Source organism: Fusarium mangiferae, assembly GCF_900044065.1.
Source record: "Fusarium mangiferae strain MRC7560 genome assembly, contig: FMAN_scaffold013, whole genome shotgun sequence".
Lineage (NCBI taxonomy): Eukaryota > Fungi > Ascomycota > Sordariomycetes > Hypocreales > Nectriaceae > Fusarium > Fusarium mangiferae.
The window spans coordinates 689,062-709,751 of NW_024573933.1; the positions used below are offsets into that span (position 1 = coordinate 689,062).

The 20,690-nt window shown below is 50.3% G+C and overlaps 4 protein-coding genes across 4 annotated transcripts; 3 read left to right on the forward strand and 1 right to left on the reverse strand.

Moving 5' to 3' along the window:
* Nucleotides 1–649: 649 nt before the first annotated feature.
* Nucleotides 650–1,902, forward strand: FMAN_00244 (uncharacterized protein; the record flags this gene model as incomplete). The annotated part of the gene is made up of 2 exons (XM_041822071.1): nt 650–1,612; nt 1,669–1,902. The coding sequence occupies 2 exons, from the start codon at nt 650–652 to the stop codon at nt 1,900–1,902; spliced, it is 1,197 nt and encodes a 398-aa protein (XP_041687788.1).
* A 10,362-nt stretch (nt 1,903–12,264) lies between these two features.
* FMAN_00245 (putative protein kinase PAK1) lies at nt 12,265–16,172 on the forward strand (the record flags this gene model as incomplete). The annotated part of the gene is made up of 2 exons (XM_041822072.1): nt 12,265–12,578; nt 12,746–16,172. 2 exons carry the CDS (start codon nt 12,265–12,267, stop codon nt 16,170–16,172), a joined length of 3,741 nt encoding a protein of 1,246 aa, XP_041687789.1.
* Nucleotides 16,173–17,058: 886 nt separating this feature from the next.
* Nucleotides 17,059–18,578, reverse strand: FMAN_00246 (uncharacterized protein; the record flags this gene model as incomplete). The annotated part of the gene is made up of 3 exons (XM_041822073.1): nt 17,059–17,693; nt 17,745–18,353; nt 18,401–18,578. The coding sequence occupies 3 exons, from the start codon at nt 18,576–18,578 to the stop codon at nt 17,059–17,061; spliced, it is 1,422 nt and encodes a 473-aa protein (XP_041687790.1).
* A 657-nt stretch (nt 18,579–19,235) lies between these two features.
* On the forward strand, nt 19,236–20,111 carry FMAN_00247 (uncharacterized protein; the record flags this gene model as incomplete). Its single annotated transcript, XM_041822074.1, has 2 exons — nt 19,236–19,546; nt 19,598–20,111. 2 exons carry the CDS (start codon nt 19,236–19,238, stop codon nt 20,109–20,111), a joined length of 825 nt encoding a protein of 274 aa, XP_041687791.1.
* Nucleotides 20,112–20,690: the final 579 nt, after the last annotated feature.

The window sequence follows — 20,690 nt, forward strand, 5'->3', positions numbered from 1 at the left end:
AAGTCTGGATAATCGCTCTTCCGCTGTAGATTCAGAGCCAATAGCTACCTGCTCCAGGGGCTCAGGGAGCAAGAAAATATCAGTCCATGATTTAGGGTGTCAAAATAAACCTAGCAAAGAGTCCCCTAAACTTAGGCTAGATTTACCTAAGCATTTTTATCGCTTAGGGCCAAGGTCCCAAGTTTTCTTTCCTCCCACCTAGCCAGAGCCCAAACATTCTCCATCTCAACGGATACAAAACGTCATATCAAAGCAAATCTCGATTCAGATTATCAATCAATTCCTTTCTTCACTCGGTACTTTCCTTTTTCTGCAAGGCACAGCGCTCTCACTGGTTTGGATGTTTCCCGAACCCGCACCCGCTACCGTCCGTTGCGGAACTGAAACTGCCCCTAAAGTTTACAGGGCTTTCAGCGCCCTATTTCCGGTCCGCGGCGGGGTCAACTTCGATTGGGGTTTTCCGTCTCCGAGGCTGAGAACCAAACGTTTGTTTCCTCAACTCTTTTGCTCATTGGATACATTAGCTTCAACGACGAGTCTCATCCATTGCCTTGGGTAATACCGTATTTCCGGTCTAATTGCATGTCTGTCCGTGGCTTTGTCTCATTAATTCTCAAATTCTATTCCGATATTAACTCTTGTCATCATAATGCGGCCCAATCGCACGCTTTTAGGCTCAACGCCTCGAAAGATATCACGACATTTCCCCTCATTATCAGCCATATCAAGACGCCAATTCACCGATGCAGCATCTCATTCATCCAATAAGATCCAAGTATACACTTCAACTTCTCGTGATCCCTTCCTGAACCTCTCTGTTGAGCACCATCTTCTCCAGAAGACGCCCCCAGAGTCAACCATACTCTTCCTCTACACCAATGACCCCTGTATTGTCTTTGGTCGAAACCAAAATCCATGGATGGAAGTGAATCTTCGAAGACTGGCCCAGTTCCGTAATGATCCTACAAGCGTAGGTTGGACTGGTGGGCCAGTGCAGCTTGTCCGTCGTCGTTCAGGGGGAGGCGCTGTTTTTCACGATGAAGGAAATGTCAACTTTAGCGTCATTTGCCCTCCTGCAGTATTCGACCGGAACAAGCACGCCGAGATGGTCGTAAGAGCTCTATCCTCCCTTGGAAAGCCAAATACGCGTGTCAATGAGCGACACGACATTGTTATAGATATCCCTGACGACCCAATCGGCACCTACAAAATCTCAGGGTCCGCGTATAAACTCACTCGTCTTCGGTCTCTTCACCACGGAACATGCCTCCTACGCAGCCCAAACCTGAACAATATCTCAGGCATGTTGCGTTCGCCAGCTGAGCCGTATATCAAGACTCGTGGCGTCGACAGTGTCCGCAGCCCTGTCCGCAACGTCGGCATCGAGAATGCTGCTTTCGAGGCTGCCGTTGTGGAACAATTTGCAAGCATGTACGGCAACTTCGATGTCCGGGAGGTCATCAGTGACAAGTTACTTGAGACGGATAGCATCAGCAAAGGGTACGAGGAACTACAGTCGCGGGACTGGATCTATGGCCAGACACCAAAATTCACCTTCTCAACTTTCCCGTACGAGGAGGACCTTCGAGAGCGTCCTCAACTGGACTTTGACGTGAGTGACATACCGCTTGGCAGAGGCATATGACAAAGCAACTGACGGGGACATAGACCAAGCTTCGTTTCGAGGCTAGACACGGTGTCGTAGACAAATTCACAGCCCAAGGCCCATCATCTCCCACCTCAGAAGACGGTCTGTCAGCACTCACATCATCATCCATCTACAACGTCTCCAGCTGGGGCGCACAGCTTTCCCAAGCTGGTATGGCCGACGGCGATGCGGCAAAGGTCGGGCCATGGATGGACGACATCTTGGGAGTCGACTTCACGAAACCCCAACAATAATGCCGCCGTTCTCTGAACAGGTTGCAACATGATACACGCAATGTCAGAGAGGTCAATACGAGCAATCTCTTCCGTGCTGTCCGTCTCTTTCATACACCACCTCATACTCCGAGCATTCCATTATTTTGCCCGGTTCTCATGTCATGTCTCACTCAGAACGCGAAGGCGAATCCGAATAGACCCGGTGACTGCCTAGCCAATTGGTAATGGTTAGCATGTGAACTTGGCACACCATAGTGGGAATGGCCACCCACCTTTCGGAGCAGAAGAGAGCAAGGCTGGCTGAGCCTCGCACGCGTCGCGTTCAATCAAAATGTACGCGTTGCACTTTCTTCGCCGCTTCACGGTCTGGGCCATACCTGGAACCAATATTGGTGGAAGCGAGAAACAGGTTCCAGTGTCCAGCTGGTGGGAAGCTTAGAAGGCAGCTAAGAGCATCACATGGCTTGTCAGCCGACCTAGGGTCCAGTCCATCCATCACGCATCAAAAATTCCCAACATACGCAGCCTCTCGACAGTGCAGTCTGTGCTCAGCACCACCTCCTTCAGCCTCCCGCCGCTTGATAGGTGACAGTCTCCTGCCTTGCTTCCAAATCCGGCGCACTGTCCAGATCTCATGATATGACTGGCTGGGTCGTTTTGACAAAGATCATTGTGTGGCTGCTAATAAAGCAGCTGCTTCTACGGTGATTATTGTGAGACACTTGGCAAAGCTATTGGAATCAGACCACGGACTGCCGTGGCTGCCGCGTACGAAGCGAAGAAAAGGGGGCAAGACCCCGAAAGATGTATGGGGGTTGCAGTCTTGAGCATCAGCTTGCTCGATATCAGGTTTTTCGAAACAAAGATCGACAGCCTTACGAAACAGCCGGTCGAAGTAGGCACAGGGTTCAAGAAATCTTCGGTATTAAGCTCTCTATGCACTTCCATGGGGCGTGAGCAGTTTTTCGACAAAAAGAGCTGAGGAGACGTGGTAAAAGCGTTGGTTTTTGTCGTGAAACTGTGCAATCCTATGGTGATATCCTTTTGAGTTTATTCTGTATATTAGCCCTGCTCTACAAAAATGTCCGGATTCCTGTTGCAACCCCTACGGGAGTCTCTTGAGATCTTGAGATGGAGTGTGCTAATCCACTCACGGTCTAAGGACATGGGCTCCGAGACATGCATTGATGATCTCGCGTGGTGATTGCGACTCTATCGATTTCGTCCGTAGCGCTTAGGTTGTTCCGTTTTAGTGTCCTCACCAGAAAGGCGGTGTCAGGAGTTAAGGCTGTGATGATTGTAAGATGCAGTCTATCGTGTACGGGCGCAAAGTTGTGATGAGAGCTGAGTGGCTTCCGCTCTCCTGGGACCCTGGACCCAGACTTTGACCTAGGGCTGATCTGATGTAAGTCGTGTACCACAGATAAGGCAGGCAGGCTGTTGTAATATTAGATATCCGTGTTTTTGACTTGCTTCAAGGTTCTGAACTTACCCTGTTTATTCAGATGTCTTACCATGGTCATGTTGACCTAAATACGGGTATCGTCCACATTAATCAATACGACCCTGAGTTGACTTGGGTGATATCCGGATTCGTATCAACGCAACCCTCATGAGACACGAGACTATTCCCAAAACTCTTGGGCAAATCGATAGTTGATCTGGGGTACGGTAGCCTGTGAGTAATCAATCCATCAATCCATCAATCAGTCAGTCCTTGACCCTCCAACATTGCTCACCAAAAACGACATCATATTTACGTTGGACTAAGACATACCTTGCTTCCCCACACCACCAATACACATACATGAATGGATGGATGGGTCCATGTCCCCATTTCCATCACCTTCTGGGATCCGCAAAAGCGAGCATGTTGTGCATGAGCATGAGCATGAGCATGAGCCTACCTCAGCCCCAAGCTCACTCGCCCAACAAATAGCCTATGGAATTGTCTCATTCAACAGTCGACAAGCTGCCCATTCGCGCCCGTGGCGTTCAGGGATGTCTATCCGTCTCTAATCCAGAGGCGCAGGCACATGTGAAGGCTCAAAAGAAGAATGCTTGACAGTCTCAACATCCAGATTTGACCAAGACTGCACCCACCATCTCTATCACCAGGCTTCGGAGGAGTAACCTCGACGCCGACTCACGTCGTGTTGATGATGATATGATGTTGTGTTCATGGTCTAGTGAGTGTCAGGGATGTTAGATCCTCATCCGTATCTCTCACTCAACCGTGGGCGATTTCCTTGCGAAGTCTTCGGGTAGGTAGTGGAACTGTTTTGCTTGCTTTTTCTTCAACAACCCTGTTCCTGGTATGATGATAATCACTCACACTCGCACCAACAAACCCGGTGAACGTAACCAATCCGCGCGTATTTCATTTCAGTCATTAATAGCAGCAATGTTCCATCTCGCTATTCAGATACCGGCCCTCGTATCATAACCTAGAAGCTGTGCGCGAACAAGTCCAGCAATCCGATCTCATGAAGGATTGCATAGCAATGTGGCTCAACTACCAACTACCTCAGAAGTGCTGGGTGATCACTGAGGCTGACGAATCAGTCTAAGCATCATGACCAACTACTAGTTGCCTTGATCAGCGGTGACATGTGTTTATGTGAACTTATTATAGTTGAAATAAAACAGCCAAGTTTGTCATGTTCCGTGCCCAGGTTGCAAGAAAACTTGAGGCCCTGATAACAGATGTTAGAATGAACCCATCGATTAGTCCCCTAAATTTGGTACAGTTTGCCTAAGTCTTTTCGTCATGTGTGACGAATATCCTAAGTTTTCTTTTCTCCCTCAGTCCGTCTGGCTTATGGAGCACTATCTCCGGGAATTAGTGCATCTTTCATTCTGGCTGCCGTGTTCTGCTGGATCTGAAGATCTATTTGCAGTTCTGGCCAGCCAGCTTCTGTTCGGGGGAGGGGTACCAAGGTTTGTTAGCTATCAATCTGTCTGTGCCCTCATACAGGGGTAGGGCTGGTATCTGCGAGCAATCCCACGAGATACCTTGGGGCCAAGTCCTTTCACAGTGCACTTTGTTCATTGCCTTGGCACACAAGCATGTCAGGAGTTAGCTGCCAGAAGAGTCAGCCGAAATGGCTTAGACCAGAGAATACAGTGTGCCTCTCGATTGTGGCCTTGACCCTGGATATATGACGAATCATTTTTTATGATATCAAGAAAAGAGTCATTGGGTGATTGGGGAAAGGCGTCGCGTCTGTACTGTACAACGGTAGACCAAGACCTGCAGCGTATTACTGACGACTATCTTTTCTAGAGGCAGGCAGTAAGATGTGCGCATTTGCCGAACGAGGGTAGCAAAAGTTGAAATCACCAACATTTGATAGTAGGACGAGCGTTATATGCAGCCTGGTGTGACAACCGCTGTTGACGAAAGGCGTTGATCAACGCTGACGGGCATTGTGATAGCACGGACTGTATTTTGGCCTTGATCAGATATGACAGGGCGTAATGTCCCGAATTGGAAATAAGAATATCACCCTGTACTCCGTTGAGAACAGCTAAAGTGCGTGGGAGGTTATAGGTGATCGCTCAAGATGTGCAGTGACCACGAATTGTCTTCGTCCAGCGACTCTCCCCATGAATATCATTCGTCAGCCTATGGCTGAAGTTCCCGTCTTACCATTTTTGGCATCTTCGACTCGGCAATGTAACGCCCCGGAACGCCTTTCAAGAACATGACGAAACAGGTGCAGCGCCTCATTCGCTGGAATTATGGAAGACACCATCCAGCTCTACCGTCGCTTACGGCGGGATCAACGTTTCCAGGTACGGTACGGCCGGAGTAGCTGACCAAGGTTCTTCAAGACCAACGGCAATCAGCGGGCATCCAACATTCCTTTTTCTGTCACAAAGAAGGGTTCTTGATAATCACATCTGAGTCTGGTAGTTTGTCCGGCATGTCTGTCATGTTAGGAACCGTAGGGCGTTCTTCAATCCATACAAATAACAACCATTTCTATGATACTCGAGTTGATGTAGCTTGATATGCCACAATTCGAGTTATGGCCTAGGGAAAATATCTGTGGAATCACTGTAGCATCCCTGCCGCTTGCTGTGCATTGTGCTCATGCAATGTAGTCAGGGTCAGGGTCAATTTGGAGCGGGATCATTCGTCTGCCGATTCTGTGCTGGTTTTGCGATGGCCACGTTCAGATCAGTGAACATCCGCCACGTTAGATGCAGGAACTCGAAGCGCCGTGGTGCATTCTCTTAAGTGCACGGTATGACATAGCGGACATGTCTCGAATAGGGAATACCACGGAAAGACATGTATTACCACGCAGATGTCACCTTATTGGTGGATCAAGATCTCTCTGAAGTTTGATGGTAGCAAAGAAGTATGGATGTATCTGGAGACCCGGCTTGCATGAATTTGCGGCAAGCTTAGCTCTCTTTTCTCCCTGCTCCGTTGCTGGAGATCGAATGGGGTTAATAACAACAATCGCGACAAGAGTGAACAGAAGCTGGTCCGTGGCCTCGGCTCTTATTATGGAACGGAACGACAGATGCACGGTTGTCAGGCAGGGATAACTGGTGCGGGTTGGGGTCATCGTCAAAGCGGGAAACCCCACTATCGACAGCCCATCGCGCGCTAATAAGTGAGTTGCTATTGCGAGCTATTCCATCAAGCCTCTGATGGTCAATAATATCTTATTTTTGATGACACGGGAATTGCGTCGAAGAGACATTCTCGTCAGCTAATATTTTATTCTGCCTCGACGCCAATTGTACTTGGCGTGGATTATGGCGTTGTCAGGCGGGCCGAAATCGGCCAGAAAGAGTGTGATGACAATGTCTTTGGGAGTTCAAAGTCATCCAGGCCTGATCTATACAGAGATCGTAGGAGCACAGGGTCGTATCTCTGCATGCGCCTCTTTCAAATCGAACCCCGGTCTACTAATGCAACGGGTAGTCCAACTGAATCGAGACCGAAGCAGGCGCCTGCAGACTGCAGTATTGTCCTCCAGGGTTGTGACATGCGAGCAGCGCAACAACATCCCGACCAGCGCCGACAAGCAGCGTGAAGGAAGAACGGCAGTCAGGCCACTAAGCAAAAAGCCTCCCAATAAGGTTTTGGGCTTCTTGAACGACCCAACCACGAGGCGCGGAGCCAGCCATCGTTGTGCAATTGCGGCGTTGTTGAGGGGACAAGAGGTAAGGCGCCGCGGTGACAACTTCTTGGTCCCTTCAGGGTGATGATGATATCAAAAATCGAGAATAGAGGTTGTCTACGTAGGCTATCCCTGCTTCGCCTCCCCTGTCAAGCTGGCTACCAGCCCCTGACGGTGCTCCATCACCCAGCGACTTCCCCAAAGGATGGGCCTGCTCGGTGCTCCGCTCATCGTCCGAGCCGGCCCGGTGTTGAGACGCTCTGGTGGTTGTGAGGTGGTTTCTAAAGGTCGGAGCCACAAAACCCCCTCAACCTGAATGCAATGAGGACCCTGTCTTTGTTCCATGAAGCGGTTTGCGTTTCTTTCTTGCGGGGAAAACTACCCAATTAACACAATTTGAAGCCGGGGAACTTAATGGGGCCATCGCAGTATGGTATAACAGTTGAAATTGGCAACAAGTGGTTCCGTAGTTGAAATTGAGCATGCCAAGATCAATCCAAAGTCTCACGATCTCTGCACAGATAGCCTGACAATAGATGCGTGAATGTGTTTTTGCAGCAGGCTCTGCTCAGATTACCAGGTGGGAGATTGTATCGAGCCTTGCTTGGAGGAGTTTCACCTCCGGCTGAAAGCTCCAAGAATGCAAAAACGGCCCAAGAAATCCATGAATGAAATAATTTGCCTATTAGGACCCCTGCTTCTTGATGGCGTTCTGAGACATGAGAAATGCAGGCTCGTTCAGGTAAAATCAGGCTCCTTGAGGTGCCAGGTGCATCTGTGAAAGCCACACAGATGCTGGACTGTCATTTGCCATTAGAGACAATCCTTATCGTTGTCTCAGCTAGCTTCGAATTTCTTGTCATCAAGAGCTTGGGCTAGATCCATTCGATGTCTTGTTTGTTGGTTGTGTATCCTCATCACAGGTGCTAGTGGTGGTTAAACTACCTAACCAGCTAGACTAGCTCAGAGTCTTGATCAAGTGATATTGAACGTGACTGCCGCTATGGTCTCCTCAAAACATCGGGGGGTGCGGGTGTGTCCTTCTTAGTGGCTAAGCTGGAATCTGGTAAGTGATTGCTGGGCTCTGTCGGGCCTTTGGGCGGTATCGTGAAGATGCCTGACGGTCGAGATTTGGAGGTTAAGCTTGAACAAGAAGAAACAGTTCCTTCTTGGGATGACGAGGATCAGAGAGTGGATGCAGACTTCCGTAGTGTGGCGGGGAAGATGCAGCTACCCAAGTTGGTCAGGTACGCAGGTGAAGAAGGAGAGGAGAGGAAGGTAGGATGGAACGGGCGGACATCAACTGCCTGCCTGCCGGGACGGGAGTCAATTGCTCGATACTACCCTAAAGTACCCGCCAAACATAGGTAGGTCTGTCTGCGATTGTCCGTCTTATGATGATGAGCCATCCAAGAACGCTACAGTAGCATGATCACTACACTGATAATCTTTAACCTCGTCTATCTTCTGGGTCTAGGATCAATGGAAGGAACGTCCGCCAAACACGGAGCAACGACCGGCGGGGGCCGGATGCCGGTCTTGTGCAGCTGCATGCATACACATACAACATGGCCAGTCTGTACAGCAAAGTGCAGACAAAAAGAATCCAGACGCTAAAATACGGCAACAGGGTACGGTACAGGTTGCGTGTTGGTACGGGAGTGAAACCGATAAATGGAGTAGCCATCGTGGCGAGTCATTTACCAATAATTTCAACAATAGAGCCTCATACATAAACATGAACTCAGCATGTCGAGTCCAAATGAACGATCTATATACTATGCGTTCTTCACCGATAGATGCGCATGGAATGCATGTGATTCAGACATACGAGGCGTAGCTGGCCAAGCCCAAGCATGAATCAAACGACGGACCCTAAGCCCGGAGGTTGGAAATAAAAAAGGGGCAGCGAAGAATTGCCGACTTTGATCGACGCAGCGGAATGGCTAGTTCGTCGTGGTGCCAGGGTGCAAGAACGCTCTAAGTGAAGTCTATCTCCGGCCATACTGTTGATCTTGGCAACCACATGTCGTTGAACTGTTGTGCAACGTATCACAATTATGCACCGCAATCCATATCTATCGACTCGTAATGAGGACATATTTGTGACTCGCTTGAGAAGCTGAGTCTCACAAGACATCGAACCGTTCAGGGTCGCGGCGTTTCAAGGCTGACCGTTTGCAACTGAGACTTGAACTGGCACGCGAGCACCACCCGTTTTCGTAGAACCTCACCTTGAAGTACTGGACATCCATGTATGAACGGTATGAACAAAAAAAGATATTATCAAGACCAGACGCCGTATCCTTGCAGACAGAGGGGACCTGAATCAGATTAACTTCGGGCCTGCAGTCCATGACGCAGATTACGGCGTTTAGAGCGGCGTAGAAATACCGCCAGCACTTTTGATGCGGCATGGACAACTTCCGTTGAATCTCTGAAACGAGGCTTTTTGAATTCCAATCTGTTGGTTAGTATGTAGAGTAGAAGGCGAGACATGACTAAGCCAGGATGCCCCAAGTACAATCTCAGGTACGCCAGAGACAAAAAGCAAAGAAACAGTGAGCGAAAAAAAACTTGCATTCAGAGACGCGGATCTTATCGGGCTGGGACAGGGGAGCAAAACTAATGCCCCAGCGAAATGGGTCCAGCCAAAGACATCGCAAGGCCTAGCCAAGCCACCAAGCCCCAACGCGAACGAGTTGGGAAATCGCAGACACATGGAAGTTGAAAATGGTAAACTACCATTGGCTCGATGACAGCTGCTTATCCTGTCGTCCATTCGTTGTGCCTGGTGTTATCTTATCACTTTCCTCGCTTGAAGCTGAGTAAATTGAGTTTGAGACTGCGCTTCAGGGGCTCGTAATGATTCAGATCAATCACTGGTGAGCTGTACTCTGTACAAGTGAAGTATTCACAGCAGCCCCAGTGATGTGCTTGAGGAATCTCCTGGAAATTCCCACAGACTCATGGATCTTTCCAAGGCTCCGACAACTAGAGTGATGGATCATGACCTGGGAAGGTAAGGTACCATAAACTTAAGTTCCCGTCCCCAGCGAAACGCTGCCCCACTGACAGCAGCAATACTTTCTCAGATACGGTTTGAGGGCAGTGTCTGTACAGTGTGCTTGGGCACCCTCTGTGGTGTTTTCGGGCTCTGAAGACGCCCGCAGTGTCCTCGATGGCACAGTCTTACAGTACGAATCAGAAGCCTGCGATATGAGTAGCTCAGGTATCCCTTAGTGCCACTTCTTCTCCAGCATCACCGCCTCCCGCACTTTGACCCGCAATCGCTTCGCTTGAGCCTTGCTTGTCTTGTCTGTTCGAGTTCCCTGGCTGTCTCCATTGCGTCAGCTACTCAAGATAGTTCAGGACCTCCAAGGTTGAGTTTTGAGCTCTTGTCCAATGTGTGTAAATTTCCACGAGGTGTAATCATGGAGTCTTGTAGGCTCCAATCAAATACTTGTGAGTTGTAGGTCAATTGTCCTAGTCTCCAGATAACGATACACTCAATTAGAAGGCACAAACATGCCCCTCACGTATTCTCAGGACGTGGTGAGCTTAGCACAACAATGAATTGACTTCGACCAGAGAAGGGTTGTCCGAGGGAATTATCGCACTTTGGTAGAATGTCTCCGTCCAGTCAGATGGCGCCAGGGCCTCCATTGAGCAAACCGGGCATTTTTTAACCAATCTCAAGCACGCATCGGTGTTACTCTTTCTGCAGCGCTGCAGAGGACACTGTAAATCGTCAAGCCCAAAGCCATCCTAGCCAGCCCAGCCAGCCCAAGCGTTGCCAAGACATTTCGGACAAGGCCAGGAAATGCTCAGTGCTGGCTCGCTTGAGAGGACCCTCGTCGGTCATGCCTAGGGAAAGCCTCGCTTCTGACTAGTTGTGGCTTGATGTTGAGAAATTGCGTCGAATGATGAGCCAAGCCAAGATGCGTTTCGAGATAACCTCATCTATACTTTTGTCGAGAGGGATGACCACGCCAGCGGCGACGGCGACGGCAACAGACGACGTGTGTTGGAGAGCGAGGAACGGAGCGGATGGAGGAGCGAGCAGGGGCCGAATCCTTGAAGGCGGCCGGTCCACTCCGTAGTCCAGCAGAAACAGACATCACCGTCACAGAAAGAGTGAAAAAGGCGGCGTTCAGGGGAGTGCAGATAAGGAGCCCACACCCCTTCTGTATCTGGATGGCTTGGCTTGTCTTGTCGAGAAGAGACGGATGGTGATATCTACTACGTAGACCATAGATACCTAACTTGATAGACAGGTACCTGACGGCATTAGGCCTGCAGTTGAAAGGCAAATTCGAGATAACTGCGCGGTTTATTGACTTGTTGTGCTGGCAATGAGTGAGTCGTCTTTTCTGCTGGGGACAACGAAACCTCGGCCGGGCTGAGCGAAAACGGAACAGATTTGTGTGTGTGTTGTATTTTGGTGACGCTGGACGGTGGACGGTGGCCGCTACTGACTAGAGATTTTGGACGAGGTGGAGTGGATAAGGTCGAGGGGTGAAGCTGCAGTGTTTGAGGGCAGTGGATCTAACAGCGTATCTTTGAATTTGGCCTAGGGTTGATCTGAAGATGGTGAGGGAGAGAGGGCATGGCGCCATGGGTCGAGGCACAGACCAGAAGACTTCCTCGGAGCTCGCACAGTAGAGACTTACCACATTGGTACCGCTATCAGATCGAGTTCGGCTGCGACAACCACTGGCCTTTCTCTTCGACGGTCGCCACTACGAACCACACACCATTCAGAGTTGCAGTGAGAGATGGGCCTAGTAAAAAGAGACGGACACTGTGCCTTCCCACTCACAGGCAGTTCCATACCCACCTCCATCATCACCAACTCCACTGGGTCCAGTCCAACACCAACACCAACACCACTAAAATATCCACACCCCCAAACACACAAGACCTGTTCTCTCTTATTGCACTGCTCCACTTGCTCTACTCTTTTGTCCAGCCTATTTTACCAACTACTCCAGTCACCATCTCAACCTCTCCTCTCACCAAACCTCTTGTTCCTCAACTTCAACGTCTTGGACGTTTTCGACCCTCACTCCCCTTCGATATACGCTTCTCTCTACACGCGACAATGGTACTATAGATCGATTCCTCGTCACATCCCGTTGTGACTTCAGCAACTCACGGCCCGCCTGTGCGAGCCTTCTGCACTCCTCTTCAGCATGTCGAGGCGACAACAGCCGCTCCAACAATCTCGCCCATCATGGATCCCTCACAGTACTACCAGCACCATCATCACCATTCCCACCGCCACCACCACAAATCTCTATCGCAGCAACAGTCGTCCGCCTCCCTCTCGTCGACGGCTCGCGGAGCCCCGCCGCTGCATACCCATCTCCCCTCCTCTTCCTCCATGCCTTTGAGGACCGCCAACAGCACTCCGATGTCTTCGCCAGGACTTTTCAGCCCTTCGCCTTCTAGGCAAAATCTCGTCACCTCCGTATCCGAAAACAATACACCTCCCAATTACACCAAAAGTCCTCTCCTGCACCCTTTGCAGATGCACAAAGTTAGAGAGTAAGCATTCCAATCTGCGATGGGAATATCGTATCGCATTGTCCGCCTTTTTTCGCTTGTTCCGCTTCCAATCGGCTTTGTTCGCCTATGGTGGGGGAGACGGCCAGGGAGCCTGGCATGCACCAACCGTTTCACTTATCAGACACTAACGTATTTGTCAATCATAGGACACATAAGGCCCTCATTGACTCAGATACCGCCACAGGCCGCAAGCTCATTAACCAATATGAAGTGATTGAGGAAATTGGCCGTGGAATGCATGGCAAAGTCAAGCTGGCTCGCAACCTCGAAACAGGCGAAAATGTGGCCATCAAGATCATCCCACGTTTCTCTAAGAAGCGTCGCCTTGGAAAGGTTACAGCAAAGTCCCCCCAAGACAAGACGAAGAAGGAAATTGCCATTCTAAAGAAGATCCGTCACCCGAATGTCGTCGCCCTCCTCGAAGTCATTGACGACCCTGAGCTCAAGAAGATTTACATGGTTCTTGAGCATGTGGAACTCGGTGAAGTTGTGTGGCGCAAGAAGGGTCTCCCTCACATTTGTCTATTCGAACGACGACGCATAGAACGCGAAATGCGAGGCGAGCTCCCAACTCCCGAGGAGGACCGCTACGAACAACTGCTCGAACATCGCCAAGCTATCAAGCAAATGAAACGAGCCAAGATGGCACAGAATTACCCGGGCCAGATGAACTGGAGTTTCGAGAATGGAGGGGCCGACGAGCCTAGTAGCAGCCTAGGAAGTCAATCTCGCATATCCTCCATGCAAGACTTTGCCATCAGTGATGGATCACCATCGAGACCTACTTCACGACAAACCTTCCGCGATGAGCAAAGGGCACATTCACGATCACGATCTATTGTTTCGTCAACTCGGGCCGTTGAAGATCCCGACGAGTTCATCAACTGGGAAGACGACATGGAAACCCCCAGCGCTCTTCGATCAAACCCCACTTCGAGTACTGCGTTGGATGGCACCATGTACGGCCCGTACGTCGACGAAGGCTTCCGAGGACGTTCTCCCAGCATGGCTGATTCGATCATCTCACACATGTCCTCTCTCGATTTCAACCCTCAACAACACGACCCCTTCTCAGACGACTTCTCCTACGTTCCATGCTTCACCTTCGACCAAGCTCGATCAACTTTCAGAGATACTGTTCTCGGTCTTGAATACTTGCATTATCAAGGTGTCGTCCACCGTGATATTAAGCCAGCCAACCTCTTGTGGAGTAAAGATCATCGCGTTAAGATTTCTGACTTTGGTGTCTCCTACTTTGGCCGACCTATTCGTGATGGTGAATTTGACGACACAGTGTCCGAATCCGAGGCCAAAGATTTCGACGATGATCTTGAACTTGCCAAGACAGTCGGTACACCTGCGTTCTTTGCTCCCGAGTTGTGCTACACCGACTTGGACACAGAACAACCCAAGGTTTCGGAACAAATCGACGTTTGGTCTCTTGGTGTGACACTTTACTGCCTGATCTACGCTCGAATCCCCTTTCTCGCCGAAGATGAATTTCAGATGTTCCGAAAGATCGCAACAGAGGAAGTCTACATCCCCAAGCGCCGCTTAATGCCCGTTCACCCCTCAACCTCACCAGCCGCCACCTCCCTCTACAAGCGCCAGAACATGCACCCATACCGCGACGACAACGACTTGGTCTATGAAGAAGTCGACAACCTGCTTATTGACCTGCTGCGACAAATGCTCACCAAGAACCCCGAAAAACGAATTCGACTTCGAGACATCAAGCGTCACCCATGGGTCGTCCAGGATATCATGAATCCTATTGGATGGCTCGACGACACTGACCCTGCTCGCCCTTCCTCTGGTCGAAAGATCCAAGTCGATGAGAGGGAAATGTCATCCGCTGTCGTGCCTCTTACCTTTCTGGAGCGTGCTCGCTCAGTGGTCAAGAAGGCTGTTGGCAAGGTAATGCACCCCCTTGTGGAACGAAGTGATAGCAAAACGCGACATCGAGCCAACAGTAGTGCTGCTAGCTCCACCGGCGACAACGTAAGCATGTACAATAACGGACCTCCGACTCCTCATGGGCAACACCGCGAGAATCGCCGCAAGAGTCTCCGCCCTGACGACTACTTCGCGAGTGCCATGCGAGATGCCGCCGCGGCGCCCGAACATCCTCTTTCAGTCAGCCAATCAGTCAGTCCACAGCCCGAATCTGTCATCTATGACCCGTTGGCGACTGTTCTCCCCGAAGCCGGCGTCTACCGAGGCCATCATCATGCTCATAGTGAGAGCGAGTCGATACGCGAACCCGAGAAGTCATCTTCGGCAGCCTCTCTATGGCCCTTCCATCGTCACGCTCATAGCCATGGACATACTAAAACCACTCAACACTGGCTCCATCTTGGTTCCCCCATGCCCATCTCTCAAACCACTCCTACTACGCCTTACTTCTCCAGCCCAGTCGACGGACCAGATGACTCTGGTGCCGAGACAGTCCGAAAGACTCGCGACCTGGACTTGACGGATTCCATGGATGAAAGCTCGCGGTCCAAGTCCGTCGACCGTGGCCTCTTCTCAAGCTCAGATAAACGCGCTGAACCTAAGGTAGGCGTCAATACTACCGTTGCCCCTGGCAGTGTCCAAGCACCACCTCGTCATGGAAGACGACCTGTCAAGTCTGTTGACTTGGGCAAGGCTTCGCACCATAGACGCTTGGAAGCCTCTATACTCTCTTCATCTCTTGCCGTCGCCGCCGGTCAACAGTATAGTCACGCAGGTTCCACCCGCTCTGTTGAACCTTGCAACAAGACCCGACCGCGATCCCTTCAGAGAATGGATAGCGCCCCGATCACAAGAACGTCACCACCTCGTCACTCGGAAGATCTCTGCATGCGACGATGTGATCGACAAACTGAACAGATCAGTTACTCTTGCCCGCCCTCACCTATCCAGGAGGAATGGACTCGAGATGAACCCCTTCCACGCGCAGATACCATGCCCACCACTAAGTCGTCAAGTGTCGATTCAATGGAGGCTTTGGCCACTCCATCGACTAGCCCCAGTGTCACCAGCCCTGTCTCAGCACTCCCTTCTACAGCCAGCACATCAGAGCGGATGTTGGCATTCCAGTCCGATCCCTCTCTGCCAGCCCTGCTCAGTGGTGCCAGCTCCGTTTCAGCCGACATGGAAGCCGAGCTGTTGTGCAAGCCAGGCATTGTTAGCGCTCACCCTCAGCTACTCGAAACCACCGACAGTCTGACGCCACCGGCTTTTGACAAGGAACCCAATGGCTTTCCCATTGATCACGTGTACGGCAATCCTCCTGCTATGGACAGCGGCTCCCTTGCTGTCCATCTAGAAGGTAGTGCTCGGGACTCGGTGACTAGCACTCCCGTTGCCCGGCCCGTCGACGATGATTTAGACGACGATGGCAGTGATGACGGGATCTTGCTCATGGCCACCAAGTCAAAGAAGAAGCCAGCGCAGAATACGTCACGACCTCCAGTCTTCAACCCGCGAAGACGTGACACCAACATTAGCATTGCGAGCACCGAAACTGCCAAGAAGGTGCCAACCTCTGCATATGGTGACGAGGGGACGTCACCCTATGAAACATGATACCCCTTCCCTGTTTCGTGGCATATTTATTAAGTTCATTTATTTCTCTTATCACATACTTTGTCAAATGCCAGACAACCATTGAGAGTCTTTTTCATTATGGGTTGAGTTGCATCTTCAGTTGCCTGGAGAAATGTTTTTGAGCATGAGGCCTTCGCTTTGCACGAAGCTTGGCATCACATCAGGTGTTTTCTTGTTATTAGATCGTTGCTCGCATCCCAGAGAGGGATCGTTATTGCATTGCTATTTTATGGCATATCATGGGTGGCTCAGTTGCTATAAAGATTTATCCCGTGTTGTTTTTGGGACGGATAGTTGTTCGTGGGCGGGATGTATGGATGAGGAAATGAGAATAATGACGGGTTTATGAGCTGGAATGAAATCGAAGGAGGAGGACAAGGATGGTATGTATCGGATGAACGGCAGAGAGGCCCAGAACGTCACCGCTTCGTCGGAAGCCAGTCCTATGTTGACGGACGCATTGTTTATATATATGACGAGAAGGAGGAGGAATAAGAATGAATCCCTTGCATTTTTCATGCTGGGCTATATACAGCGGCATCAGAGCAGCCTGCCCTGGGGAACAGGGAGGCTTGCGTGCATTTGCATAGATATGGTGGAGAGATTTGTTGCTTTCTTTAGCTGGATGTCATTCCATCTTTCGAAGATTTGTGTCAGTGCTGTGCATCTGACACCGGTAATAATAGCCCCTTGAAACTGCAGAACTCTGAGCCTACTAATATGTGAACTTACCTGTATAAACTTCGATGAAGTTATGTGAGCTTATATAAACCGATATGAACTTAAATAAACTTATGTAAACTTATGTATAATAGAAGTCAAAATGAGTCTGGTGGTATATTAGAATAAAAACTATACATGTCTGCTACACGGCAAATTCCGATACTACCTCATCCTTTTTGCTCGCAAGGAGTGCTGATACCACCAGTCCCAAAACACACACCACCAAGACTCCAGCGGCGTTGACGACTGTTCGCATGGCAGATACGGGGGGTTTCTTGCTGACGATATCAACCAGGATCTCATCAAAGCGCTTGGCCATCTGCTCTCGCCCAAACAAGTCCTTCACTCTCGCAGCACCCTTATCGCCCATCTTCTGCACATCAGCATCGCTAAGTCTCAACGCACTGCGCACGACATCAGCCCAGGCATCTACGTCCTTCGGCGATCGCAGCCATCCCGTCTCGCCATCAACGATTGTTTCTACGGGGCCACCTGAGTCGGCAGCTAGTACTGGTGTACGGGCGAGCATGGCTTCTAGGGGGACGATGCCGAAGTGCTCGTTGGCGGGTGTGTAAAGAAGAATGCGTGCTGATCGGAGGAGCGATGCCTTGAGGGAGTTGGGGATCGAGAGGAGAAAGAGAACGGGAACGGTTGCAGGCGCAGATAGAGCGGTAATGAGGGTTTTTGTGGTGAGGTGTTCGAGACCGTGGGAAGAGGCGAGGGCCTCAAGCTCAGAGTGATATTGAACATTCTCAGCGACGCGAGGATCGTAGCCGCCTAATGATGAGTTAGTATTACTTTCGGGCTAGAGGCTTATGTGTATCCTACCTGCAAGAATGAGCCTGCACCCCTTACGCTCAGCTTCAGGAATTGCAGCAAAAGCCTTGATCGCAAGACCAATATCCTTCTTCCTCTCAAAGCGGTTGATACTGAGAATAATCTTCTCCCCCTTGAACGGAGCATCACCATCACTGCTAGCATCCTCTTTCTCCTTGACATCCGTATCCACACAAGGATACACCACCTTCGTTTCCGTACGCTTCTTCAAATTCGGCCACGTGTTGTTAACAACGCCCTTTGTGAAACCCGAATTCACAGCCACGGCGCTCGCAAATCCCATAGTCCACTCCTCAAGCCAGTCAAACGGACGTCGGTACAAGCGCTTGAGGGCAGATTCGCGACCTTGAGCGAGGAGAAGATCGGGGAAATGGCAGTAGAAGAGGATGGGCGAGGATGGAGCGATGTAGCGCATTAGAGGGAGGCCGGCGGAGAGCTGATCGACGATAAAGGCGCGGGGTCTTAGGGCTTGCAGTTCGCCGGTCAGAGCAATGTGGATGAGAAGATGGACGTGACGAAGGATGGCGCAGAGGATTGTGAGGCGCGAGAGGATAGACATTGGGATGAGCCAGTGGCCACGAACACGAACATCGAGGGTTCCTAGTCCCGTTAGTTAACTCGTATACAAACAGTCTTGGAGTTGTTACCATCACGACACTCATCAAAGCAATGCTTCGGATCGCAGTGATTGGTAAATATCACGACCCGATGTCCCCTCTCCTGCAACCCGACCGCAGCATCGACGACAAGGCGCTCAGCACCTCCAATGCCAAGATCAGGATGGAAGAAGACGATGGAGTCTTTATCTTTGGCGTCTGAAGCCATGATCGCGGTCTTGGTTTTTGGTGGTGGTGGTGGTTATGAGAGGCTACGTACGGTGTTTGGCTAGTGGGGGTTTTTGGAGTTGGAAATGAAAGCTCCAGTGGGGCTTGAGAAGGAGGCCTGCTATTGGCTGGTGATAACTGGACAAGGACCTTTATCACAAGCGATAAAAAGACTTGGGTAGGCTTGGCGTATTTTAGCAGAGCTTTAGACCAGTTTATTCTGGCACCCTAGTTCAACGTCAGAAGTTTTATTTCCCTTCGAGGTTGGGGTGCGTGGCTGTCATGGGAAGTGGGACCGTTTCATCATGAGCGGTACGTATCTGTTTACCCCAGAATCTTTAAATCGTTCACATGCAAGAGGCTCCAGGCATCACGACAAACAATGCATACATTATTAATAAAATACTTGGACTCGGGTATTAGTATCAGTATCTCGCTCTCCAATATAAAAACCCATGAAATTCCTTGTATCATGTGATCTCTCATATGCCGAGCTGCCCATCTCAGATTCATCATGTATCTCACTTTACCCCAGGCATATCCACAAGCCGAGGTGTTTTCCTTAGCCGGCCTTCAATTCCACGGCTCTTATACCACCCAACAACGCCCACTCTCCCTCACAACCTCTCATCTCACTCTCAAATCAAACCATAGAAAAATGTCTACTCTCTTCACACTCCCCATCGCAAAGTGCGGCGCCCATCCCGGCGGAACCCTCACATGCACAGAGCCCTCACCGAGAGTCTACCTTCTCACCCTCCTCTCACCACCCGACAACCGTCTTACAACACCCGTTCTCAAAGCCTTTCTCAACGCCCTGGACATCATTGAGTTTGGTTATCCTCACGGTGTTGTGGCGACTACTTCTGGAATCCCAAAATTTTATAGTAACGGTCTTGATCTTGAGCATGCTGTTGCGACAGAGGGTTTCTGGCCTTTGCTATATGATGTCTGGGCTCGTTTCTTGACGTACGTTTACAATACTACTAAGTGCTATGAGTGGTGCGCTGACTGTTTTAGATACCCTATGCCCACAGTGGCTCTCATGAACGGCCACGCTTTCGCAGGCGGTCTCATGCTCGCCACAGCCCAAGACTACCGCCTCGCGCCAACTCCACGAGGTTTCCTCTGTCTCAACGAGCTTGTCTTCGGCGCACCCCTCAAACCCGCCATGTCAGCTCTCTTTCGCATCAAGTACTCCCACTCAACCTACCGAAGCCTCGTCCTCGAAGCCAAGCGCTTCACAGGCGAGGATGCCCTTGCTGCTGGTATCGCCGATGCTCTTGCGCCCAAGGGCCTTGAGGATCTGCTCAACTTTATCAAGGAGAAGGAGCTTATTGATAAGAGCAAGTCTGGTGTTTACGGCGTGTTGAAAATGGAGATGTACGCTGGTTTGGTCGAGTTTATGAGAGGGCCTGCTATGGAGGCGCACGAGCAGAGATTTGAGGAGGCGCAGAGTAGGGAGGGTGAGAGGAAGGAGTTTGGAAAGGTTTGGTATGAGCAGTGGTTGAAGGATGCTAAGGCTAAGCTGTAGATGGTTGTTGTACGATATATGTGTGAATTTATCCGTCGTGGCTGGCGGAGTTTTGAATGTTATTGTCGCAGACTTACCCTCATATACCAAAATATCGACCTCTTTACGTAGGGCCTACCCTCATATACCAAAACCACTCTGTATATCATCGGCGAAGAGTGGTGTAGGGGTATCTACCTATAACCTATAAACCTTCTAAAACCCGAACCTAAATCCTAAAACTCTCTTCCCTGCGCCACTCTTCGTCTTTTGCAGTTCGTGTGTTCGAATTCAGGGTGAACCGGGCTTCTCTGTGAGGTGTTTTAAGATCTATCGTGACGTTGTGATGCTTTTTTTGTCGAATCGAAGGGCTAGCAGCCACAGCTTACAGACGTCACGTCCATACTCACTCTGGACTCATGTCCTCACGAGTCACGTCTCTTGAGTGTATAGTCCACTACAGCATTACCCAAGAGGTACAGGCGAATGCTATCAAATACATAGCTACCAAGCAACATATCATTAAAAGCCAAGCCTATATCCATACACCTACTGCGCCAAGCTCGAACTTAGGAAACTTGGTATAAAGGATTAGCCCTA